The sequence below is a fragment of the Caretta caretta genome, chromosome 1 (genome assembly GCF_965140235.1).
Source record: "Caretta caretta isolate rCarCar2 chromosome 1, rCarCar1.hap1, whole genome shotgun sequence".
In the NCBI taxonomy this organism is placed as follows: domain Eukaryota; kingdom Metazoa; phylum Chordata; order Testudines; family Cheloniidae; genus Caretta; species Caretta caretta.
Genome location: NC_134206.1, coordinates 121,557,194 through 121,579,341, shown reverse-complemented (window position 1 = coordinate 121,579,341; position 22,148 = coordinate 121,557,194). Strand labels below are relative to the sequence as shown.

General features: G+C 40.8%; 1 protein-coding gene across 3 annotated transcripts in view; it reads left to right on the top strand.

The window, feature by feature from the left end:
- ATP10A (ATPase phospholipid transporting 10A (putative)) overlaps positions 1–21,434 on the top strand; it is a 156,148-nt gene extending 134,714 nt beyond the window's left edge. For 2 of the 3 annotated variants that reach the window (XM_075130795.1, XM_048858802.2), the window contains exons 11-21: positions 979–1,082; positions 1,252–1,378; positions 4,036–4,220; positions 5,983–6,304; positions 7,354–7,430; positions 10,267–10,392; positions 13,317–13,517; positions 15,935–16,015; positions 16,109–16,213; positions 16,935–17,122; positions 17,597–21,434. In XM_075130795.1, coding sequence (XP_074986896.1) covers positions 979–1,082; positions 1,252–1,378; positions 4,036–4,220; positions 5,983–6,304; positions 7,354–7,430; positions 10,267–10,392; positions 13,317–13,517; positions 15,935–16,015; positions 16,109–16,213; positions 16,935–17,122; positions 17,597–18,311 — 2,231 coding nt within the window. In that variant the 3' untranslated portion in view covers positions 18,312–21,434. The remainder of the gene's footprint in view (positions 1–978; positions 1,083–1,251; positions 1,379–4,035; positions 4,221–5,982; positions 6,305–7,353; positions 7,431–10,266; positions 10,393–13,316; positions 13,518–15,934; positions 16,016–16,108; positions 16,214–16,934; positions 17,123–17,596) is intronic. The other variant, XM_075130796.1, reaches the window with a different exon arrangement.
- The last annotated feature ends 714 nt before the right edge of the window (positions 21,435–22,148 follow it).

The window sequence follows — 22,148 nt, the reverse complement described above, 5'->3', positions numbered from 1 at the left end:
AAGTATTCTCACTCTATTGTTTCAACCTAAAATGCTTTCTCTTGTCTGCTTCTCTGTTCACTTTATCACCAGGGATTGGCAACCTTTGGCACGTGGCCCGCCAGGGTAAGCCCCCTGGCAGGCCAGGCCAGTATGTTTACCTGCTGCGTCTGCAGGTTCGGCCGATCGCAGCTTCCACTGGCCGCGGTTTCCTGTTCCAGGCCAATGGGGACTGCAGGCAGTGGCAGCCAGCACATCCCTCGGCCCGCGCCGCTTCCCACAGCCCCCATTGGCCTGGAGCAGCGAACTGCAGCCAGTAGGAGCTGCGGTCGGCCGAACCTGGGGACACAGCAGGTAAACAAAGCGGCCCAGCCCTGGCGTGCCATGTGCCAAAGGTTGCTGATCCTTGCTTTATCACTGTTATTACAATTAATTTTTATTACTGGTTATTGCTGTGATTGTACATTGTACTTGAGTCTGTCTTGATCCTGGAGGATGAATATATCATCCCTTTCCAACTCTTGACAACCGCATTTTGAGAACGTAGTATTATTTCTAAATATAATTAAATATCTTTTCTACCCACATTTATTTGGAAACATTTGGTTAATCATAAGACTTTTGATATATAGCACATCTGCTTCTGTTTATTGCCAATTTGAAATCATACCTCTGTTCATGACTTACTTGGTTGCTGTGGAGATTATCATGATGTCACAAAATACTTGAGGAGCAGATGAATGCTTAATAAGGAAAGATCTTATTGTTATACAGTTGTTCTTGGTGACTTTTAAAGAGGGAATTTAAAAAATAGATAGTATGTGAAGAGAATTGTTTCTAAATAGAAAGCTTTTCAAAGTTTCCCCTGAGACGTCAGGAGCTCTTTAAAAGTATCGCCTCTTAAGCTTTTGTACAGTAAGTGCTGAAGAAACAATTATATTCTCTAAGGCCATTTAATTGCTATTATTTTTCATAAATTTCTCCTTTATTTTTAACTAGATGACCCTAGAGGCAAACATCAAAAAAAAATCCAAAGCAAAACTCAGAATTACCTTAATCTGTATGCTGTAGACGGGCTGCGGACCTTGTGTATTGCCAAGAGAGTAAGTATATGAAGCTCTTAGTTTGCTTTTAAGGAGCGTAATGACAAATCTTTTTGTTGCAGTCCATTAGCAAGAACATTTATTAGGGTTTTTTTTTTCATTTTACTCAGTAATGCATGAATGCTTTTGCATCTTTTTGGATGTACGCTTACCTTCTCCTTTTAAATAGGTTCTAAGCAAAGAAGAATATGCTAACTGGCTAAAAAGTCATTTAGTAGCGGAATCGTCTATTGAAAACCGCGAAGAGCTGCTGTTTCAATCTGCACTTCGTATAGAGACAAATCTGCATCTACTTGGTAACTACATGAGAGCTGGACATGAAATTAAAATGTGTTAAACATTTTCAAAGTTTGATTTTAAAACTCTGCTCTATCTTTTCAATGATTTCTATGCATACAGAAATTGGTTATTACTGGATTTTCTCACGAGTGTCTTTTGCATCATTGCAAAAGAATGGGATAATAATTAACACAAGACCCATCCTGTTTGCCTTGCTTAGGTAACAATTTTATCCCAGATGTAATACCAATTAAACCAGGGGTTCCCAAATTTGGTTCGTGGCTTGTTCAGGGTAAGCCCCTGGCGGGCTGCAAGACGCATTTTTTACCTGAGAGTCCGCAGGTACGGCCGCTCGCAGCTCCCAGTGGCTGCAGTTCACCGTTCCCTGCCAATGGAAGCTGCAGGGCTTACCCTGAACAAGCCGTGAACCAAGTTTGGGAACCCTTGAATTAAACCAGTGGTGTAAAACCGGGAATGAACCTGACCCATTATCTTCAATGAACTTGGCTGACCTGAGTAAGAAAAGCAGGATTTGGCCCAATCTGTCTGCAGATTTTCGTTACAGTGATGGTGCATCTTGAAATACTTGAGATTTTTCATCCCTCTGGGGCACCAAACACTTCGACAAAATGATGTGCATAAACACTGTTTTTATGGTTTTAGTGGACTGAGGTGAGCACAACTCCGGGAAGTAGGAACTCATTTAATCCTGGGCTCTCTGTTTGACTTGTTGTGTTGCCTCAGGCAAGTCACTTAGGGTAGGATTATCAAAAAGTACTATGTGTCAGCCTAACTGTTCCCATTGAAGTCAGTAGTAAAATTTCCCTTGATTTCAATGAGAGCAGAGTCAGGGTCCTGTACGGAGTACTTTGAAAGGTCTAAGTTGTAACCTCTCTGTGGTGCTCAACCTGCAAAGATTTATGCATATGCTTTACACAAGTGGTTTCGTTGAGATGGCCCATGTGTCAGGCAACTGGGGCGAGGATTGTCTAGCCTAGTGATCAGAGTGGGCATCAGGCAATGGTGATTAGAGCAGGGCTTAAATTCTCAAAGAGTATTTCCCAGAGCCCTCGGACTCAGAGCTTCCACCTTGCGGGGCCGCCAGGAGCTTGGGACTTCTGCCCCATGGGTTTGAAAATATTTACCAGAGCTCTACTCTGGACAGCTCTGGCTGAATTTAAGCCTGGAGCATCAGGAACCAAGTCTAGGGTCAGAGCCTGAACCATTAGTCAGAAGCTAGAGCATAGGTCAAGCCAGTGGTCTGGAACTAGAGCAAGCAGGGTAGCAGGCAAAGAGGGGATCGGGCAGGAGCAGGACAGAGGCAATGCTTGGGGACAGGACAGGAGCAGCAGGAACAAGTTAACACTGGAACAGGCACAGTGGTGGGCATAAGATTGAGCATCCAGCTAGCTGCTGTTGCTGCTGACTTAAGAGCAGCCCACTGGCCCCTCCAGTCAATCAGGTGGTGTGGCCAATCAGGCAGCCTGCTGCAAGCCAGCTAAACTGATGAGGCTGCCTGGAGATTAGCTTTGCTGCAGGCCCTGATTCCTGACACCATCCTCATAAAGTTAAGCACTTGCATGATTGGACGATTAGGGCCTGCATGCACTGAAGAAAGGGATAATAACACTCACTTCCTAGGGATTTTGTGATATCGTTAAAATTTGTAAATGTAAAGGACTGTACAAGGGCTAAGTATTTTTATTTATTTACTTAACTAAAATGTCAAAAGCTCAACAAATTATAAATATCCATTATTTCTTCAGGCAATTAGTTTCTTTCTCTGGCAAAGATAACTGGAATAGTGCTAATGTTTTTAATCATTTCAAGCAAATGTGACTCGGCTGTTTCTATTGCTGCTGGGTGTACATACACATCTTAATACTAAATTAAAAACATAGTTAACCACAGCTGGAGAAATACAAACAGACTCCAGCCAGAAATAAACAATCTATTCTTCCAGTTATCCTCTGACAACCTCAAACGGCGGAAGATGAGACTTTGAGTCTAATTACATACCGGTGCACTATGGCAAGCACTGCAGGATTGCACAAGTGAGGCGGGGCGAAATACATCTTTCCCCTTGTGGCTGTGCATAGGCAATAGCATTCCTTGTAACTGCATGGATGGCTCCAGGCCAGCACCTCTGTTGGAACTAGTCTCTCCAGAGTACTCAGAGAGGCAACAGGACCTCAGCACCAGCCAGCAAACCAGCAGATGTGCTGTACCCTATGAACAGGTGCTGCAGAAGTAAAACTCCCCCTCATCTCCCAGAGACATTGTGCCTAACTGAGGCACAATCAACCTGATTTTCCTCGAGCTTACACTGGTGTAAATCAGTTAAACTCTGATGAACTCAACAGAATCATATTGGTATAAAATTTTAGGATTTGAACTCTGGATGATGATGTCTGTTGACTGGTTGGTTATTTACCCCAACCTCATCCTTCCCCTCTCCTCACAGTCCCTCTGCTGCCTGAAAAAAAGCTGAAGTCATTATTGATCATGGTGGTCAGAATTTCATTTACATGTGTTAGGTTAGAGGAGTTATCTGCCAATGAAGGGGACTGGTGGTGTTTCCAAAACCAGATTTTAAGACGAACTCATGATGTATCAGATTGAGTAGCCAAGTATTTATTTGTCATTGATTTATTTGCTTCATTCATGTGTTCAGGTGCAACTGGTATTGAAGACCGTTTACAAGATGGTGTCCCAGAAACCATTGCAAACTTACGCAAAGCTGGGCTGCAGCTTTGGGTTCTCACTGGAGACAAGCAAGAAACTGCCATTAATATAGCTTACGCATGCAAGCTACTAGATCATGATGAGGAAATCATCACCTTGAATGCTGACTCACTGGTAAACAGATCCTTGTCAGATGGTTAAATGTTAGGTTGAAGTCCAAAGGTGAACTAGTTTTGCTTTGATTTTGGCAGCTGCAGTTAAAAGGTTGATTGCTTTCTTCTTCTTCTTCTTCTTTTATCTTTCTTCTTCCTGTTCAATCTATATTTAGGGGATAGGATTTGTAGGTGGATATTTATTAATTATTTATACTCCCAGATTTTAGTGCCTTATATCATGATACAACTTGAAACTATATACAGAGGGCACCACTGCACATCAATGTATATCACAACATAATATGAATGAATGCCTTTCTTTGGTATACATTTTAATGTAGGACATACCAGGGGTTCTCAACCTTTTTCTTTCTGAGGTACTCCCCCCCCCCCCCCCCCGCCTCCCCCAACAGGCTATAAAAGCTCCACAGTCCACCTGTGCCACAACAATTGTTTTGCTGCATATAAAAGCCGGTGCCAGCACTAGGGGGTAGCAAGCAGGGAAGTTCCATGGGGCCCCATGCCACCGGGGACCCACAAAGCTAAGTTGCTAAGGCTTTGGCTTCAGCCCCGGGTGGCAGGGCTTGGGGCCCCAGGATTCAGCCCCATGTGGTGGGGATTCAGCTTTCTGCCCTGGGCCCCAGCAAGTCTAATGCTGACCCAGCTTGGCGGATCCCCTAAAACTCCTCGCGGCCCCCCAAGGGGCCCTGGACCCCTGGTTGAGAGCCACTGGGACATACCATCGTAAGGTACATGCCAGGACATAGTATTCACTTGTTTCTTATTGGCACCCACTGCAAATACAAAAGCAATCTATCATATGTTTTTGAAGGAGAAAACAATGAACTGCCTGTTGAGAATAATTATTTTCAAGCCAATGGACTGTAATACTAGGTAATTCATACTCTGCTACATAGACTTTTTATTTGATGATAAGGAAAATGTTTGAATTTCAGTGCTCATAGTCATGATGGACTGATAACCCGAGCTACGGTCAGGCATTGCTCAGCTTGTCTTAAATACACAATAGCAAGGGGTTTGCTGATATGGTCAAACATAAAAGGAACCAGGTTGATAGCACCAAAGTCATTTAATGTGGTGATCAAATCAGCTTTCAAATCCAGAATTGGAGGTAGACCAACACTATCCAACTACAATTCTTTTCTAAAGGAAAGAAAAGATAACTTGAGTGTAGCGAGTTAGCTGGTAAATTGATTTCCTGTGATCTCACTTCTTTATTTCTGATCACTTGAAAAATATTTTGCTACAAGACTGATAGCATTTTATCTTAAATGTTCAGATGTTAGTAATACATTCTATTAATTAAGTTTGGTTAGGATATAGATTTTAAAATAAGTTAAATAACCCTTAATTGGCATTTACAAATACCTGATTAATGATTTGATTAATAAGCATTCTGTGATGCTCATCACCATAGTTAGCTCAGCACGGATTCTCATATCACATGTCAATTCTGCTATTCTGAGGACAAGCTAAAAGAAATTAGTGTAAGACAGCACTGCAGGTTGAAAAGTAAACAGAATTGCTTTTAAGCCCTTTATCAATTGCTAGCAGTATCTTTTGCAACAAGAACTAAGTGTCTTTAGATGGAGTAAACAAGGAGGAAAGAATAATAGAAATAAAAATTGTCAAAGTGGAATCAATATTGAAGACTCTATTGTTCTCCATTTCTAAATTTATAACAAGCACAGTAAGTTGATTACATGATCCCACAGCAGCAACTTTCACTAACGCATATTTATTTTTGTATTGTATTTCAGGAGACAAGTGCTGCTTTGCTGGACCACTGTCTGCAGTATATAGAGTCTAAGTTTTCAAACAACACAATAGACGAGACTGCTGGAAATATGACAGTTGGGTTTGGCCCTCTCTCTCCACCTTCATCTTCAGTGCATTCCAGCTTGGGCCTAGTGATTGATGGAAAGACTCTGGCTTATGCACTGGATAAAACACTAGGAGACAAATTTCTTTCACTAGCGAGGAGATGTCGCTCAGTTCTGTGTTGTCGCTCTACCCCACTGCAAAAAAGCATGGTAGTAAAACTAGTCAGAGATAAACTCAAAGCAATGACCTTGGCAATAGGCAAGTGTCTCCATTTAAATGAGCCTATATTTACATGCATACACCCCTTTGGAATTTCACTTTTCTTCTGGACACTTTAGAAGCCTAAAAGCTTCAATTTTAGTTTGAAAATGCTTCTGAGATCTTAAGAGCATTTATTCCAAACAAAAATAGAGTTTCTAAGGTGGCATCTGGGATTACTTCCTGCAGAAATTAGTCAAATGGAGATGGTCTACTCCACAATGGTGCTTGAATAGAGCAACGTTTTGTAAATTGAGTGAGCTGACACCACTGACCATCACTTTGCAGTATAGATCAGGACAAATCTGTGTTCAGTGTCATTTCAGCTAATCATGATTAAAACCCAAGGCCCTCAATTTTTGATCATGAGTAGGTGACAGTGCTGAACACCAGTTGTCCAGCACTACAGTGGTTGCAAAGTTGGGATTAACGTCATATACGCTAACATAGTTCTTCACAACCATTTTCCATTGTACGGTTGATAGTGGGGACTCTTTGTCAAGTCATCCAGTTCAGAATCCTGCAGCACCCACAAGGTTCCCGCACTTTAAATTAAGAAAGCTCTGCTTATTCCTCACACAACCCTCCTTTCCCCACTCTGAGTCTAATGTCACAGAGTTTATCTCATTATGTCTAGCCTCATGCCCAATTTTATGGTCCCTTAATACTTCCAGTCAGTTAGTTTGCGGCAGGAATGTTTTCAGGAGTTTGTTTCCCTGCTGCACATGGACTTCTGAGTACCCATGCAACAAAGACGTGACCTCTGTGTTCCAGGTCCCATTAAAGAGACCTACTCATACAGAAGTACTCAGTTTATATTTCCTTGGCATGGTATAGCAAAAACCTAGATAGACAGACGTCAAGGGCTTGGTGGTCCCTTCTAAGGCTTTGAAACTGTAGTTCCATGAAGTACAGGTGTTTCAAACCAGATCCCTATGCCATCCTTGCTCACTGATGCTCTACAGTCACCTATTTTTTCCTTTGTTTTTCTGACATTAATCATCTCTGTTTTATTAATATCAAACCATGTTGCATCCTATTGTTACTAGGTGATGGAGCTAATGATGTCAGTATGATCCAGGTGGCAGACGTAGGTGTGGGGATCTCTGGTCCAGAGGGCATGCAGGTAATGCGGGTTGTTTATTGAAAAGTTTCCCCAGGAAAAAGTTGGACTGAATGTTTTCCGTATGTCTGCTTGCATCTTGCCTCCCAGTCAACGAGAGCAAGTTACCTCTTGACAGGCAGCAAAAGTAAATGAGCAAGTTGCAAGCTGCCCTGAGGTGTACCAGTTGGGATTTGTAAAAATCACTTATGCTTGAGTTCGAGCGTATGTTTCTTATCCAATCTGTGGTGAGCTTACACATTTTACATTCACCTCATAAAACTCAAATTACAAGAGGTCTTTTGGCACATTTACTTTTTAACGAAATCAGGTATTAATTTAAAAAAACCCTCAGCTATGTCCTATTTCTATAATAAATAAAGATTAAATTGACTTCCCCTCCTTGCATTTTCTTCCTCTGGCTTTTATTCTTCATATGTCCTGCACTGGTCCTGTAAAATTATCCTGTGGTGTGGCTGGACAAATCTATTTACCTAATGCAGCTAAGATAGGTGTCACTGAAGTGTATAAGCCTCAGAAGGCTGCATATGCCACTTGTGCTCCAAGCCAACCTATTCAGACAATACGCCTGAGTAGTGCACAAGGCCTGCTCTCCTCTCCCTGCTGGGACATGCAGGTCGGATATGAGTTTTACTCTACAGCCCTTGGAATGTGAGTAGCTGCAGTGACAGTTAAGGGAGTGCTCGTTTGGGAGGGGAGGGGAGCCTGACCCACCCCTAATTGTCATGCAGTCCATGTAAAACCTTTTCCCTGTTGGTCTGTCAATCAACTGGGAAGAAGCTGCCCCTGCTGAGATTGTTTGGGAATTCACTCAGTATGCTCGTGTCTCTGTCCATCATTCCCGACAGCCTGATTGCTATATATGGCAGGGCAGTAAAAGATGAAAGCTTGGGCTAAGACTGAAATAGGTTTTTTTTTAACAGGGCTTTCTTCTGTAAGCCGGATCAGAGTAAGGAGTAAACTCAGAAGATGCTGAGCCTGGGCGCCTCACACAGCCTCTGCAGGCTTTACAAGCATGGGAGGACATTTGGGTTGAATAGAGCCTAACAAGCATGGAATCCTGAGCAGGCTGTTGTAGGAGGGCCCATTCCAAGGCCTACTGAAGTCAGTGGGAGTCTTTCCATTGACTTCATTGTACTTTGAATCGGCTCCTAGCATCTCTGTGTGAACTCAAACCCCTGATTTCTCATGAACATCATTTTAGTTCCCAGATATAATACTCCACATCTCTCGCTCTCTCTGTCTCTCCTTTTTCCTCCTTCCAATTCCTCTTTTCAGTTGATCTAGTAATTCTGAGACAGCTGGTCTTTCAGTGTCCCTAGCCATTTCAGTGCATTCTGCTCTGAAAGTTTGTCATTTTGTTTGTTATTCCATTAAACCACCTAGATTATTTCTCTTTTTATGTTTATTTTGTATTGAATGTTCACACGTAGTGGGAAGGCTTATGGATCCCCTGCCTTTGATCCCAGGGTTCCATAGGAAATCATGCATGGCTTTGTACAATAAGCAGCTGTCAAAATTGTATACATGCAGGTGCTTCAAAGGAGTCAAGCATCTGGATCTCTCATACAGCAAACTGACTGATTTATTTTTCTTTCACATCCTATGGAAGGAGCAGCATGGAGCACGAACCATGCTTTCCTATGCAAAACCTGGGGGGAGGGGGGCGGATGGAGGAGAACGAAAACATCAAATCCAAGCTGATATTTTGGGATAAAATAAACATGTAAGTGTAATTGGATAAAATTATCTTTCCATTCCTCCCTGCATACCAAAAATAGACCTTTAAAAACTTTTAGAATGTGGTTTGGAATAATTTGGTGGAAACATAAAATAAAGAAAAGTAAACAATTTAACCTCATGATTCCATAATGGAATTAGAAAATGGGTAGGGGAGAAGGAAACAGATGAATAAGACAATAAACAAAATGTAAATTTAAAAAGCAATACAACTGTTGGTGGAATCTGTTGGTGGAATCCAACTCAACGGCCTGGCAGGATCTAACGCAACTGATATACTGCTCCGTTCATGATGAGATCTTAAATCCTGAGCGTACTTTACCTTGAAATTTAGCCAGTCAAAAGTAGCTATGCTATAGAGAGAAATGGTGGTGATTCATACCATAGATGTGATTTGGCAGGTTCTAAAACTTCAGGGGAACCTCTTCTGTAATGATCTCTCACAATTTTGGGAACTTGCATATAGTTAAAACAAATTTCCTCTGAATACTGAGATCTCAGGGGAATGTGGGTGGGCAAACATTTGCAAGTCCAGATCATGATAATTAATTAAAACAAATTATTTGGGTGTTTTGCTTTTTTAACTCCACTAATTGTAATGTAGCATATTATTATCTCACTCATTTAAATCCCTCCTGAAAACTCCCTTCTTCTGCACAAAATAATGCTGTCTTCTTTGTAGTTCTTAAAAAGAGAAAAGCTCACAGCCATCATCTATGAGCATCTGTACAATCACACGACTATAACCCTTGGTCCTTCCTCACCCCACTTCCTTCCTACGGTTTGTCACTCATGTCACCCTCTGTAGTAGTGGAGATAGTAATCTTCTAGGAGCAAGCACATTGTCCTTTTGTGTGTTCTCTGAAGCACCTGATTTGCTTTTGGACACTGTAAAATTATAACTATTTGTGAAAGCATTGAGGACACAATGGGCCAGTCTCTTCTTTCACTTAGACCAGGGTGGAACTAATCCAACTCCATTGGACTTTAATGGAATTACTCTGGCTGTTTGTGGATGTTGGCAGGATACTCCAGCGCACCGTCTGTGTGTCTTAGGTGACACTTTACAATAGTGATTTCAACTCTTCTTTCATTGAAGGCAGTGATGGCGAGTGACTTTGCAGTCCCAAGGTTTCGGCATTTGGAAAAGCTCTTGCTTGTTCACGGGCACTGGTGTTATTCCCGGATCGCCAATATGGTGCTGTATTTCTTCTACAAAAATGCAGTAAGTGTTTGACTTGACAGTTTTGTGGCTCCTCATGTTTCCAGGGTTTATTTTGTGTGAGCATGAGGTCAGCCTTCAAATGGTTTATAAATAAGCTTCAAACAAGCTTGTAGAGTTGAAAGACAGCTGGCTGCCATTCACAGGAATAGCAGGCCCCACTATGTGACAGCGACAGTGTGCTGCAGAATGTGAAAATTAGGTAACATGAATAAGACGTGCTGCTTAACAAAAGTTTCTTTATCAAGCAGTACCTTTTGCAAAAATTTTGCTGGCTAGATATAGGAGCCTTTAATGCCAAGTCCACCCTGTGCTGGTCTGAAGTAGTAGGTGTGTTTTCTCTTCCTAATCCTGTTTTATAATTGTTTGTGCAAATTGTAAATTGACCCCAGTGATCTGAGCTAATTTGGGCCATCTATCAGCCAAGCATATCGGAAGTGTTTTGGTTTTCCCTTATGTCCTTCAGCCAAATAAATACACCGTGAAAGGAGCACATTGCAATACATATCGAAGTATGGGCCTGAATCTCCTCCCAGTTACACTAGTGCCAATAATGAATAACTCCATTACTAGGTACTAGGCTATTAGAAACCCAGCTCCTCAGCCCTGCCTGAGACCCTTTGCATCACTCACACAATACTCGAAGAGGCAGCTGAGGCTTCCTTCAGCACGGAAGAATCATTGACGGGCATGAAGGTATTGTGGATGTGCATTGCCTGCTCACTCTGTTGAGAGTAAGGATCATGAAAGAGTGGGATGGGGTACGGCCAGGCCAGATACAGCACTCCTGATGCTCCAGGACATAATGGAAGTGAGAATATAGCTTCATGTGTGTAATTGAGAGAGCAAGTAGCACCTGGTCTAATTAAGGTTGATTTCCAACTTCTGTATAATCCCTGCTCGTAATTTTCTTTTGGTCTAAAGATTCCATGCCAGGTGTCAGTCCAAGGGTAACTTTTAATTGTCTTGGGACAAGACTGTATTTTTGCTCAACTTGCTGATAGGAACACCATGATGCTAGGTAAATAATAAAAATAATCATTGGTTGAACTGGATCTTTGAGTTAACATGGACACGATAAAATCTGCGAAGCATGTTCTGATCAGGAAGGTTATACTTACATGCTTTCAAAAACTAATCAAAGTAAACACTTCCAAATTCTGAAGTTCCAAAGATCTCACCAAGCCTTAAAAAGCAAGCTAAATTTGAATAGTTGGCCTACGCTAGTGCTCCCACCATTGCTACCATTGGTGGAGTGGCACCTGTGGTAATGCAATGGCAGGAAACTTACCAGCATTTTTTGGTAAGGTGACAAAATGCTAGTGTACACAGGCTCTTCTAGGCTTAATCCTGAGATGTGTTGAGCCTCTGCACCTTCCTATCTATGTATTTCTATTGTGCCCATCACCATGGTAGTACTTAACCTCATCAATGACGTGGAATATTATACTTTCAGAGATGTGTACTCAGAGCGATTTTATTTTTAAATCAAAACACTCTCAAGAAATATATGTAAGTACATTCCAATGATCAGCATGCAAGGATTCAATTTATACATTTGCATTTTTGTTCAATCCTTGTAAAATCTTACATTCCTCTACACCTCCCACCCCAATTACAAGTGTTATTTTTCATGCTGTATTCAGTAAGACATCCAACTGCAGACATTTTCTGAAGCTGTTGCCCCCAGGCTTGAATGAAACTTGAGAATCTGTGTTTGTGGTTGCTCTGCTTCTGCTGCCTTCAGAGCCCGTAAGAGCAATCCTAGTTGCTACCGACCCTGAAACCACAGTGGGAAATCCAATTTCTAGACCTGAATGTGTCAGACATATACTGGCTTCCCTCAGGGGAGAATTCTAACTTCCTCTAAGATGCAAGTACCGCATTCATTCACAGGGAGACCACTCTTGATGAATTGTCCACAGGGAATCAAGATAACTGTGCTGCATACATTCTGCTAGATCTCTATCTCCTCAGGTTTTTACATTTGCTTGTATTGTGCCAATTTCCATTCAGCAGTAGAACCTATCTAGCTCATAGTTTAAGCCCCAGATTGCTGCAGAAACCACGCTGCAGGATTTAAAAAGGTGCAGCAGGGTAGGTCCTAGCTGGTCATATGGCTGCTTGGGGCAGCATATAAAAGGAAGAGAAAGCTGGGTCAAACGGGAGCTAAGGGAGAGGGCACATCCTCTCCCCTCCTAGCTAGTTAAAGCAGGGAAAGCCTTTGAGGAATTACAGCCAAGTAGTTTCAGATGATTTGCTTTTAATTTTTGTGATTGTTTGGTGGATAATCAACAAATCTGGAGAACAGGACCGTAAGCAGGACCGAGGCTTGGAGCTTTATTTCATATGGATTTATGTTTGTTCCTTATGTTTGTTAGTGGGTTTGTTTTCTCATTACAGTCTTGAAAAGAGCCTTTGTGAGCTAGCTAAGTCTCCAGAAAATTCTCAAACCAACACAAGATATTGAAATAGAAACATGATCCTTTTTACAACAGTAATAAACAACACAATGAGATCTGCATTCATGAAATATACGTGGAACTCCACACAAAAATGGTGTCATTACTCATTTATGTTTAGCCACATTTTGTATTTGAGAGTTATAATTGGATTGAAAATTAATTTCATATGAGGCAAAGCCCCAATCATATCTAAGACCACAAGCCTGTTAAGACTTATACACATGCTTAACTTTAAGCATGAGTAGTGGGAATGGGAATAATAAATAATAGAAGGTCAGGTGTCCTCAGTGGGGACTACTCATTACTTTAGGTTAAGCCCTTGTGCAAGTGTTTGCAAAATCAAAGTCAACATGATTTCACAGAGCCATGGAGAGATGATGTACTGAGATTTACACTGTTTTTTCCCTACTTGTTTTAAATTCCAGACTGATTATGCTTTATGTCCTGCTGTTTTGATTGCAGATGTTTGTGGCCCTTCTCTTCTGGTACCAGTTCTATTGTGGGTTCTCTGGCTCTTCAATGATTGATCAGTGGTACCTGATCTTCTTTAATTTATTATTCTCTTCTCTTCCACAACTGATCACTGGGGTGCTGGATAAGGATATACCAGCTGAAGTGCTAATTGGTGTACCTCACCTCTACAAAAGTGGCCAGAAAATGGAGGTAAAAGCTTTGCCTTTCAGAAGATTTTTTCTGATGGTCATGAATTTTAATGAAAACCAAGCTTGGCGGCAAAGGACACATGCACCAAATAAAGCTAAAGAATAGGAGTCTGAGAGACTGTTTTTCTTGCTTGTTAGCATTTCTAGGTGTATGTCTACACTGGGATAAAAGACCCCCAGCTGGCCACGAGGAGGGCGGGCCTCAAAGCCTGGTGTCCAGTCCAAGCCCAAACATCTACACTGCAATTTTATAGCCTTCAGCCAGAGCCCCAGAAGCCCCAGTCAGCTGACCTGGGCTCTGAGACTCAGTGTTCTCATTGCAGCATAGACATACCATATAATAATCCTAACCAAAATATCTAAATGCCAGAAACTAAATATGCCAGAAAAAAGCCTTTTTGTAAACAGTGTCTTAAAATATATGGATTTATGTTTGTTGGTGGGTTTGTTTTTCTCCCCAATTTATACTGAGCACCTACCCTTTGAGGAATTAGCGGCTGTTACAAATTTCAAATATAAACACAAAATAAGTCATTTTATATATTGTGTAATAGAGTAAAATGGACTATTCCTACCATCACATCATGCTGTTTACCCACCAAAACCAAGAACTTGTTCAGTCCCCACCCTTCCACAAGGGGGGGAAGGATGAACCTGGAAGTGTGCCCAGAGGGTTAACAAATCTGGGATCTGGTGGCCCAAGTAGTGAAGTGAGTTACAGAGTCAAAAACCCTTTATGGCAAACAAGTTGTCTGCAGCCCATTTCTGTGTAAACTGCAAGGAAAGGGGCAGAAGGCCATCAAGCTAGACCATTTCTGCTGATTGCAACTGCAGTTTTATCATGAGGGGGGAAGGGTGGCTTCTCAGGTTAGCAAAACTATCATTGTCAAGAGATGTCTTCTTGATCAGAGGCCTTACAACAGGTTCCTCAAAGACAACTTGGCCTCTGAAGGGAGTCATTGACTCTCTCAACCAACAGTGCACCCAGTACTTGGTGCATTACATTTCTAGTAATATTGCTAGATGCTATACTTGAAAGAAGAGGTGGAGAATTTCAGAGCTGCTCATTTTCGGTGTGTTTGTCTTGATCCTCTTTTTTTATCGGCTGTTGTTTCTGGGCTTTATATTTCCATCCTTTGGCCTGCTGCTCAAAACATTGCAATTAAAGTTCCACAAAATAAATGCCCCTATTTACTTCCCTACTAAAAGATGACAAAAATAGTTAGGTTATGATTTAGTTTAAGCTAATTTTGAGGTTTTATTTGGTTTTCTTAATTGACAAACCAGTGTAAAAGATGGATTAGTTTGGCAAAACAGTCAGCAGATTGACAAGAGAAATATTTCATGTTCACAGTAGAATTCTTTCTCAAAGCTGAGTCCATTGTCCATTCTGAGGTTCTTTGAATGCTATTGAATATCTGTCTAAAAAGACTTACAAATAACATTTTGCTAAACTATTCCTGCTTGTAGGTAGCCAGTAATATCCTCACTCTTCTCTTTGGAAAAGATTTTAATTGAATCTGTCTACATGTTGTTTAATTAGACCAAAGAACACAAGAGTTTTATGGGAGTCTCATTTCTAAGCTTAGGAAACTGTGAGCTAGAGGAAAAAGGAGCTTAATGAATTCATTAAAAAAAATTATCACAGGAAATGTAAACCCGCAATAAGAACATTAGTAAAATAAATGAGCATTTTGCAGATCTGATATTTACAAAATGATTTCCTCTATACCCAGTTGGTCTGTATGATAATTCATGTGAATGTAAAAAATGGTTAAATTGTTTATACTAATGTGTTAGTAAAATTCAGTACTGTTTCTTAAGGAGTGATTATATTGCTGTGTAAATATACATTGAATATTGTTGTGGATTTTCCTTTCAATGTAAGCTGCATACTTTCATATTTAATCTTTCTTGAATACATAGTCTTTCATTTGATATGTAGAACACTTAGGGCCAGATTTTTAAATGTGTTTAGGTGCCTAACTCCTCACTGAAATCAGGCACCAAAATACATTTTAAAATCTGGCCCTTAAACCCCAGTCCTGCAAAGATGTAAGCATCTGTTGAAGTTTGAATAACACAAGTATGTAACTCCACTGAAGTCAATGGGACTAATTATAATGGATAAAATTAGGCACATATGCAAGTCAGTGGTGGATCAGGCGCTTAGTTCTAAATTATATCCTCTTGTGGAAAAACTCACCGAAGAAGATGCTTTAGAGGCAGAAATTCAGGTCATGGAAATCCCGACTAATCACTCCATCAGGAGGGTGGGGTTTGTTGGCCTGGGAAGGGAAAAGAGTGATGAGGTTGTCTGCACAAGCACTGGAAGAAATACATTTCAATTCAGATTTTTGTCTGGTACTAACAAATGGCTTCTTCGTTAGACTCTTACTATGTGTTTTTGTGTCACAGGAGTACCAACCACACATGTTTTGGATGAACATGATTGATGCACTCTATCAAAGTCTAGTTTGTTTTTTCATCCCTTTTTTCGTAAGTTATCCATTCAGACATCCGATTTCATGCAATGTGAGGAGCAGATTAGAAAATACAGGATTAGAGTAAAGCCCCTTTCCTTCTTTTCAGACTTACTATGACTCAGAGGTGGATCTGTTCTCCTGGGGAACCCCCATCACCACAATAGCTCTTTTTACCATCATATTACATCTGGCTATTGAAACCAAAACTTGGGTAAGTCGTCCACAGGATAATTATAGAGGAGTCTTCTGGGATATTTTACCTATTTCCTTAGTGTGTCACTCTTTAAAAATCAAGAAAAGCGTGTTTTATTCCCTCAGCGCTGTCTGTTTTTATCAAGCATTTCAACCAAACATGAAAATGGTTTGCAACAGCGAGCAGTGAGCAGCTTTGTAATCCTGGGATAACATGATTTTGGCAATTAATTGATCTTTAAATATTCATGGTAAATAGGCCCAACGCCCTGTGATGGGATGGGATCTGAATTACTACAGAAAATTCTTTCCTGGGCATCTGGCTGGTGAATCTTGTCCATATGCTCAGGGTTCAGCTGATCATCATATTTGGGGTCGGGAAGGAATTTTCCTCCAGGGCAGATTGGAAGAGGCCCTAAGGGTTTTTCGCCTTCCTCTGTAGCATGGGGCACGGGTCACTTGCTGGAGGATTCTCTGCACCTTGAAGTCTTTAAACCATGATTTGAGGACTTCAATAGCTCAGACATAGGTGAGAGGTTTATCGCAGGTGTGGGTGGGTGAGATTCTGTGGCCTGCATTGTGCAGGAGGTCAGACTAGATGATCATAATGGTCCCTTCTGACCTTAATATCTATGAATCTATGAATAAGGATTTATGAAATGAGACTGGTGTAAATACATTCTGTGCATGGATTTTGTACCAGAAAATTAAAAGTCAGTTTTTGTTGCTGTTTCTTCTAGACTTTGCTCCACTGGTCATCTTGTATCTTCAGTATCCTTTTATTTTTCATTGTCGCTCTCGTTTATAATGTTTCTTGCCCAATATGTTATCCTCCATCCAATCCCTACTGGACTATGGAAAAATTGATGGGCGAGCCTGTGTTTTACTTGATTTGTATTATATCACCAGTAGTTGCATTACTGCCCAGGTATAGTATCTTCCCCCTATGTGTGTGTATGTTAGTGGCTTTTATACTTTGTGGTGGAATGGGAGAAAAGGTGAAGGGATGTGCCTGAATATGATTTGGGGGTAAGGGGCTTTTCTAATTTTTTTCTAATTTTTCTTTTTTATTGTCAGCCAGCTGAAGTATATTATTATCTTCATTTGATTCTTTAAGTCTGCTGGTTAGCAGAGTCAAATTACTTGTGTATTACTATTATCTCTGGTGAGTAGTTATTGTAGATCACATATTGTCAGGGTACTCAGAGCTCTTTGGGTAATCTTTTTATTTTAAATGTCAAATCTAAAGAAAATGATTTAACTGTGGTACTTGCCTGTGTAAACTCTCATTCTGTTAAAGTAATTGTTATATTCTGTTCGGTGGACATTTTTCTCTTGATAAAATCTCAAGCAGTTCCTCTTTCTTTGATTTCTTTTCATATGTACGTTTTTCCTCCTTCAGATTTCTGTACAGAACCTTTCAGGGGACAGTCTTCCCAACTCAACTTCAGCTTGGACGCCAGTTGAATAGATTACCTCCAGAGACTCGCAACCAGATTCTGAACAGGTTGAATATCAAAAAGGAATCCATTCTCCAGAAGCCACCCTGTGCAGAACATTCCCCACAGAATCCTCAGTCAAATGCTAGTGATTGTTTTAAGGCCTGCAACCAAACCCCGCCTTCGCAACCATCTCAGCATGGAAATGACCCAGCTTTCCCATCAAATACAAAGGCAGAACACACAGCAGGATTGAGGGTTACTGCTTCTTCTCCTGGAGCTCTATTATGTGGGGGAAATAAACACTCCTCAGTGGCAAACAGTCAAGAACAATCCCTGGGATTTCACGAAATTAATTACAACACTTCAGAGATGGAGTCAATGTCTGTAGAAGAAATGTTCCCATGGAACACAACAATTGACCAGTCAGGCTTCAGTTTATTGAACTGGATCACATCAACTCCCCTGTTCAGTCGGTTTGGGAGAGTTTTACAACAGTCACCACGTCGTTTACGAAATGAAGTACAGGACAACGTGTCTGTGCTTGGCTCCATATCTTCTTTGCATCAGGACTTCAAAGGCTTAACAGGGAAGTACTCAAACGACTTCCAGGAACAAATTAAAGGGACCCCAACTAATTGCTGTAAAAGTGAAACTCTTGAAACCACCTTCTTATGACATGGGCTTGAGTACATTTATATATTTTCTATTTGCACAAATGTATAGTGAAATTACTCTAATTGTTTCCAGAGATGAAACAGGTAATCAAAAAAATTATTTAAAAAATGTTTAAGTGCTATATATTGAAATAAGAGCTTTAAATATAAAGAAGAAAATACACTTGAATTTTCCAGTTCTCTCTTTATTTTTTTCATCTCATTTTATAAGAAAATGCAGGGTTGTTTCTTTTTCAGTTGCTTCTCTTTCATTCTGGCAAGTATTGCAAGCAATGGACCTACCTACTTTGTCCAAATGGTCTGGATTTCAGGAGAAATTATAGACATGATTATAGTTGGGTTAGCAATCATGGAGGGGGAAAACATGATGGTAGCACTATATCCCAGCAGTTTGGATAATTTGTCATCTGATTTAAAATAAAAAAATCTCTGTGAGGTCTGACAATCAAGTTTTTAAGGGGAAAACTGCTGGGCAGGTCTCTGAAAATATCCTACCTCTTTGTAAATATTAACAGTATCTCACTACTGTATAAATACATCTTATAAATGTCACCATATTTTGGTATCGCCTCAGTAGCATTTTATTTCTCATGATAAAACAATAAATAAATGACCATCCATAATACAAAGTGGTTGCCCAGCCTGACATTAATAAGAGTTCAGTCCGTCACTTGCAGTCAGTAAAAATAGTTTGCATTTGGCAGGTCAGTCCATTCCTTTTTAAAAGAAAAACTGCTTTGCTTTGTAAAGAGGTGTTATGGGGGAAAGTGACTGTATGCTGTATGTGCAGTATGGTATAAGTCAGTGGGAATTGAGAGCACACTCAGCATTGAAATGCCACAGGACTTGTTGAAGAATGTAGGTCCAGTTTGATAAAGAATACATGGAGAGCCCTTTGTTATAGATTACAACCTCTTTCACTTCTAGTTCAGTGACTTGAAGCCCAAGTCATTAGTGACCATCTTTACCTTGGGAGGCTGTTTTGGGTTTGTGTACATAATCACATAGCGTGTGCCATCTCCACACACGAACTAACACAGGATATAGTTGTCACTTATTGTCTTTGCAGCCTGAGTTTTCAGAACATCCCATTTTTGTTTACTATTGGTTGTGTAAGCTCAGAACTTGCACACCTCGTTCTCTGTCTGTTGACAGGAAATCCCCAGCCATATTGGCTCCCATGGAGTCCCTCAATCTTAAGCCCCAATATTTGCCATACATTGGTTTCTAAGTCTCTCTGGGTATTTTTAAAAGGGTTTCCATGTTGGCCTCTTCCCACGAACACAGACAGAATTGGTCATATCAGAATGTGAAACTTGAACAAAGGGAAGAAGTAAAAGCAATATAAATAAAGGGTTACTATCAGCCTTCATTTGTGTTGCCCTGATAAAATGTGACACACAATTATACAGCCAAACTACATTTTGGAATGAGAATATTTCTATCTTCATTATGAAGTAAATATTGAATGTGCTAAATGTATCCACACGTCTCACATATTCTAGCTTTTCATTAAACATGAGGTTGACTTGGGGAAGGACTTATGACTTAAGCAGGGCTTTATCATTTTTTCCTCACCTCGAAAAAGAATGTGTTAGGTCTAAAACAGAGGAAATCTCTCTTTTTAATAGACTCTTGGTGGCTGAAAGTGTTGTAATGCTTCTACATTCTGTATGGTTACCTTAGGAATCAGGCAGTAGATTTCTACACATGCTCAGATCACGAAATGCAGCCCATAGAATCCTGTTGAGAGGATTCATTTGTCCACTTGACCTTGCAGACATTTAACATAGACTATGCAGCATTTGCCAGCCCAAAGAACTCTCCTAGGTGGAGCTACAATCTCTTTTTTAATGGCAAAGGAAGTAATGGCTCAACTTTTTAAAGCAATAACAGTGTGAAAATATTTCCATCTGGTAGAAACATTTCCTCGCTTGTAAAACAGGATGTCAGGGTGAAATCCACTCCACCCACATAAAGCCAGACACCAAGTGGGTGGAGTTCGGAAAAGCTGGGACCATCACATCCACTCCCTGGCCCAACAATATCTGTGACCAGGGCAGGAGGCTGCTGTGTATGGCCCTTGTGGCTGCTATTGCAGCACAGCTCCAGATGCCCCAAGGCAGGATCCATGGAAATGCAGATCCTGTGGCCCTTCCGCTTCTCTCCCTATCGTTGTTACTGCATTGTAATAGCATTTAGAGGCACCAACCGAAACTGGAGCCCTATTGTGCTAGGCACTGTAGAAACAGATACTGGCGACCTGTACATTGATTTTAAATAACTAGATATAAGTACAGTAATATTAACAAAAAACTCTAACATCTTAGTGCCTCAATTTCAGATGTTATATTTCTGGCAAATATTTACTATGAGGCAAAACCTGGCATACAAAATCTTGAAATGGAAGCAAAATTGTACACCAGTATTATTTACTTGGTTCAGCTGTATTTAACTTGTATTTATGTGCCAAGATCATAATGCCTCTATTTTTGATGCAGATGTAAAACCAAGACCCTGGCCACTGGTGACTATTGATGGACCTCTGGTCCTTTTCACAAGTTCAGAGGTGATATGGTTGATCTGCGAACCCTGGCCCAATTCGGATTACATTCCACATCGATTTAAGGGCTTTGTTCAGGAAAATAGCTGATTCCTGATGGCTGCTAGGGAATGAAAGCTCCTCAGGCCTCCCTAGTTACGCAGCTCCCAAGGCTTCAAGGGGCAACTTTCCCATCCACCTAATATAACATTATGAGTTGGATGGTGAGAAGGCTCAACATCTTACAGGATTGGGTTTTACATGACCACTCAAGATGGCCTTCTTTCCACAACTGATGTCCCAGACTCCACTCACTCGGTTATGATGTTGTGCCACTTTGTCACTTCCTGTCCGAAGCAGCTGTGTCGTGCTTCACTAAGCTCACTCCATTCTCGCACTGTCTGAATTTTGGTTGTGGGTTAAGTGATCATTATCAACAGACAGATAGTCTGTGTGAAACGTTTTGAGATCTTTATTGATGAAAGGTGCTATATCAAAATATTTTGTACTTACTGGTATATTGTTTATATTGCAATACGTGGATATGTTAAAGTATGGTTAAAATAAATTCCATCAAACCTGGATGTCACTTCATTTAGTGGTTTAGTCATCTGGGAATTGCATTTTCTGCCCTAGTCCTGGAATCCATATTAAAAAACCCAAACCAAATAAAACATCTTTTGCCACAGCTATTTCTCAGTTCAAATTGTACAGCCCCTGAGGCATTATTCTGCCTCCAATTAAATTTGGAAGAGTACTTTGTATCCTGACACATGTAGGAGTTCTGGGAAACATTGGTGGCGTAGTAGGCCAGACAGTCCGGATAAATATGTACGGTAGTGGAATAGTAGCAAATACTCACATCCACCCCCCCAAGCTTCAGAGCCTGAGCTCTAGTTCAAGTCTGTCAGACCAGATTGGGAGGTTCACTTCCATCGGCTCCAAAATGCTGTGTAGACATACCCTCTCTTCCATTACTAATCACTAAACAATCTGGCTCCTCAAACATCATGGAAGGGTCTAATTTTACTCCCATACTTTCCACTAACAATCCTTTATACTAAACATCTATGTAGGTGGCTGCACTGTCTGCAGTTTAAGACACTACTGTAAATGTTGTGCTGTGCTGGCTATTGGCTGCCTTAGACATGCCACGCTAAGAAATTGCTGCAGAGGGGATTTTGGATACTTAATTAGTGAAAAGAATTCCAACAACTGATAGTGCTTATGTGTGAAGCTAATTAAGATTTCTTAATGAATAAGCCATTTAACAGTTCCAGCCTGTGTGTCTTCAAT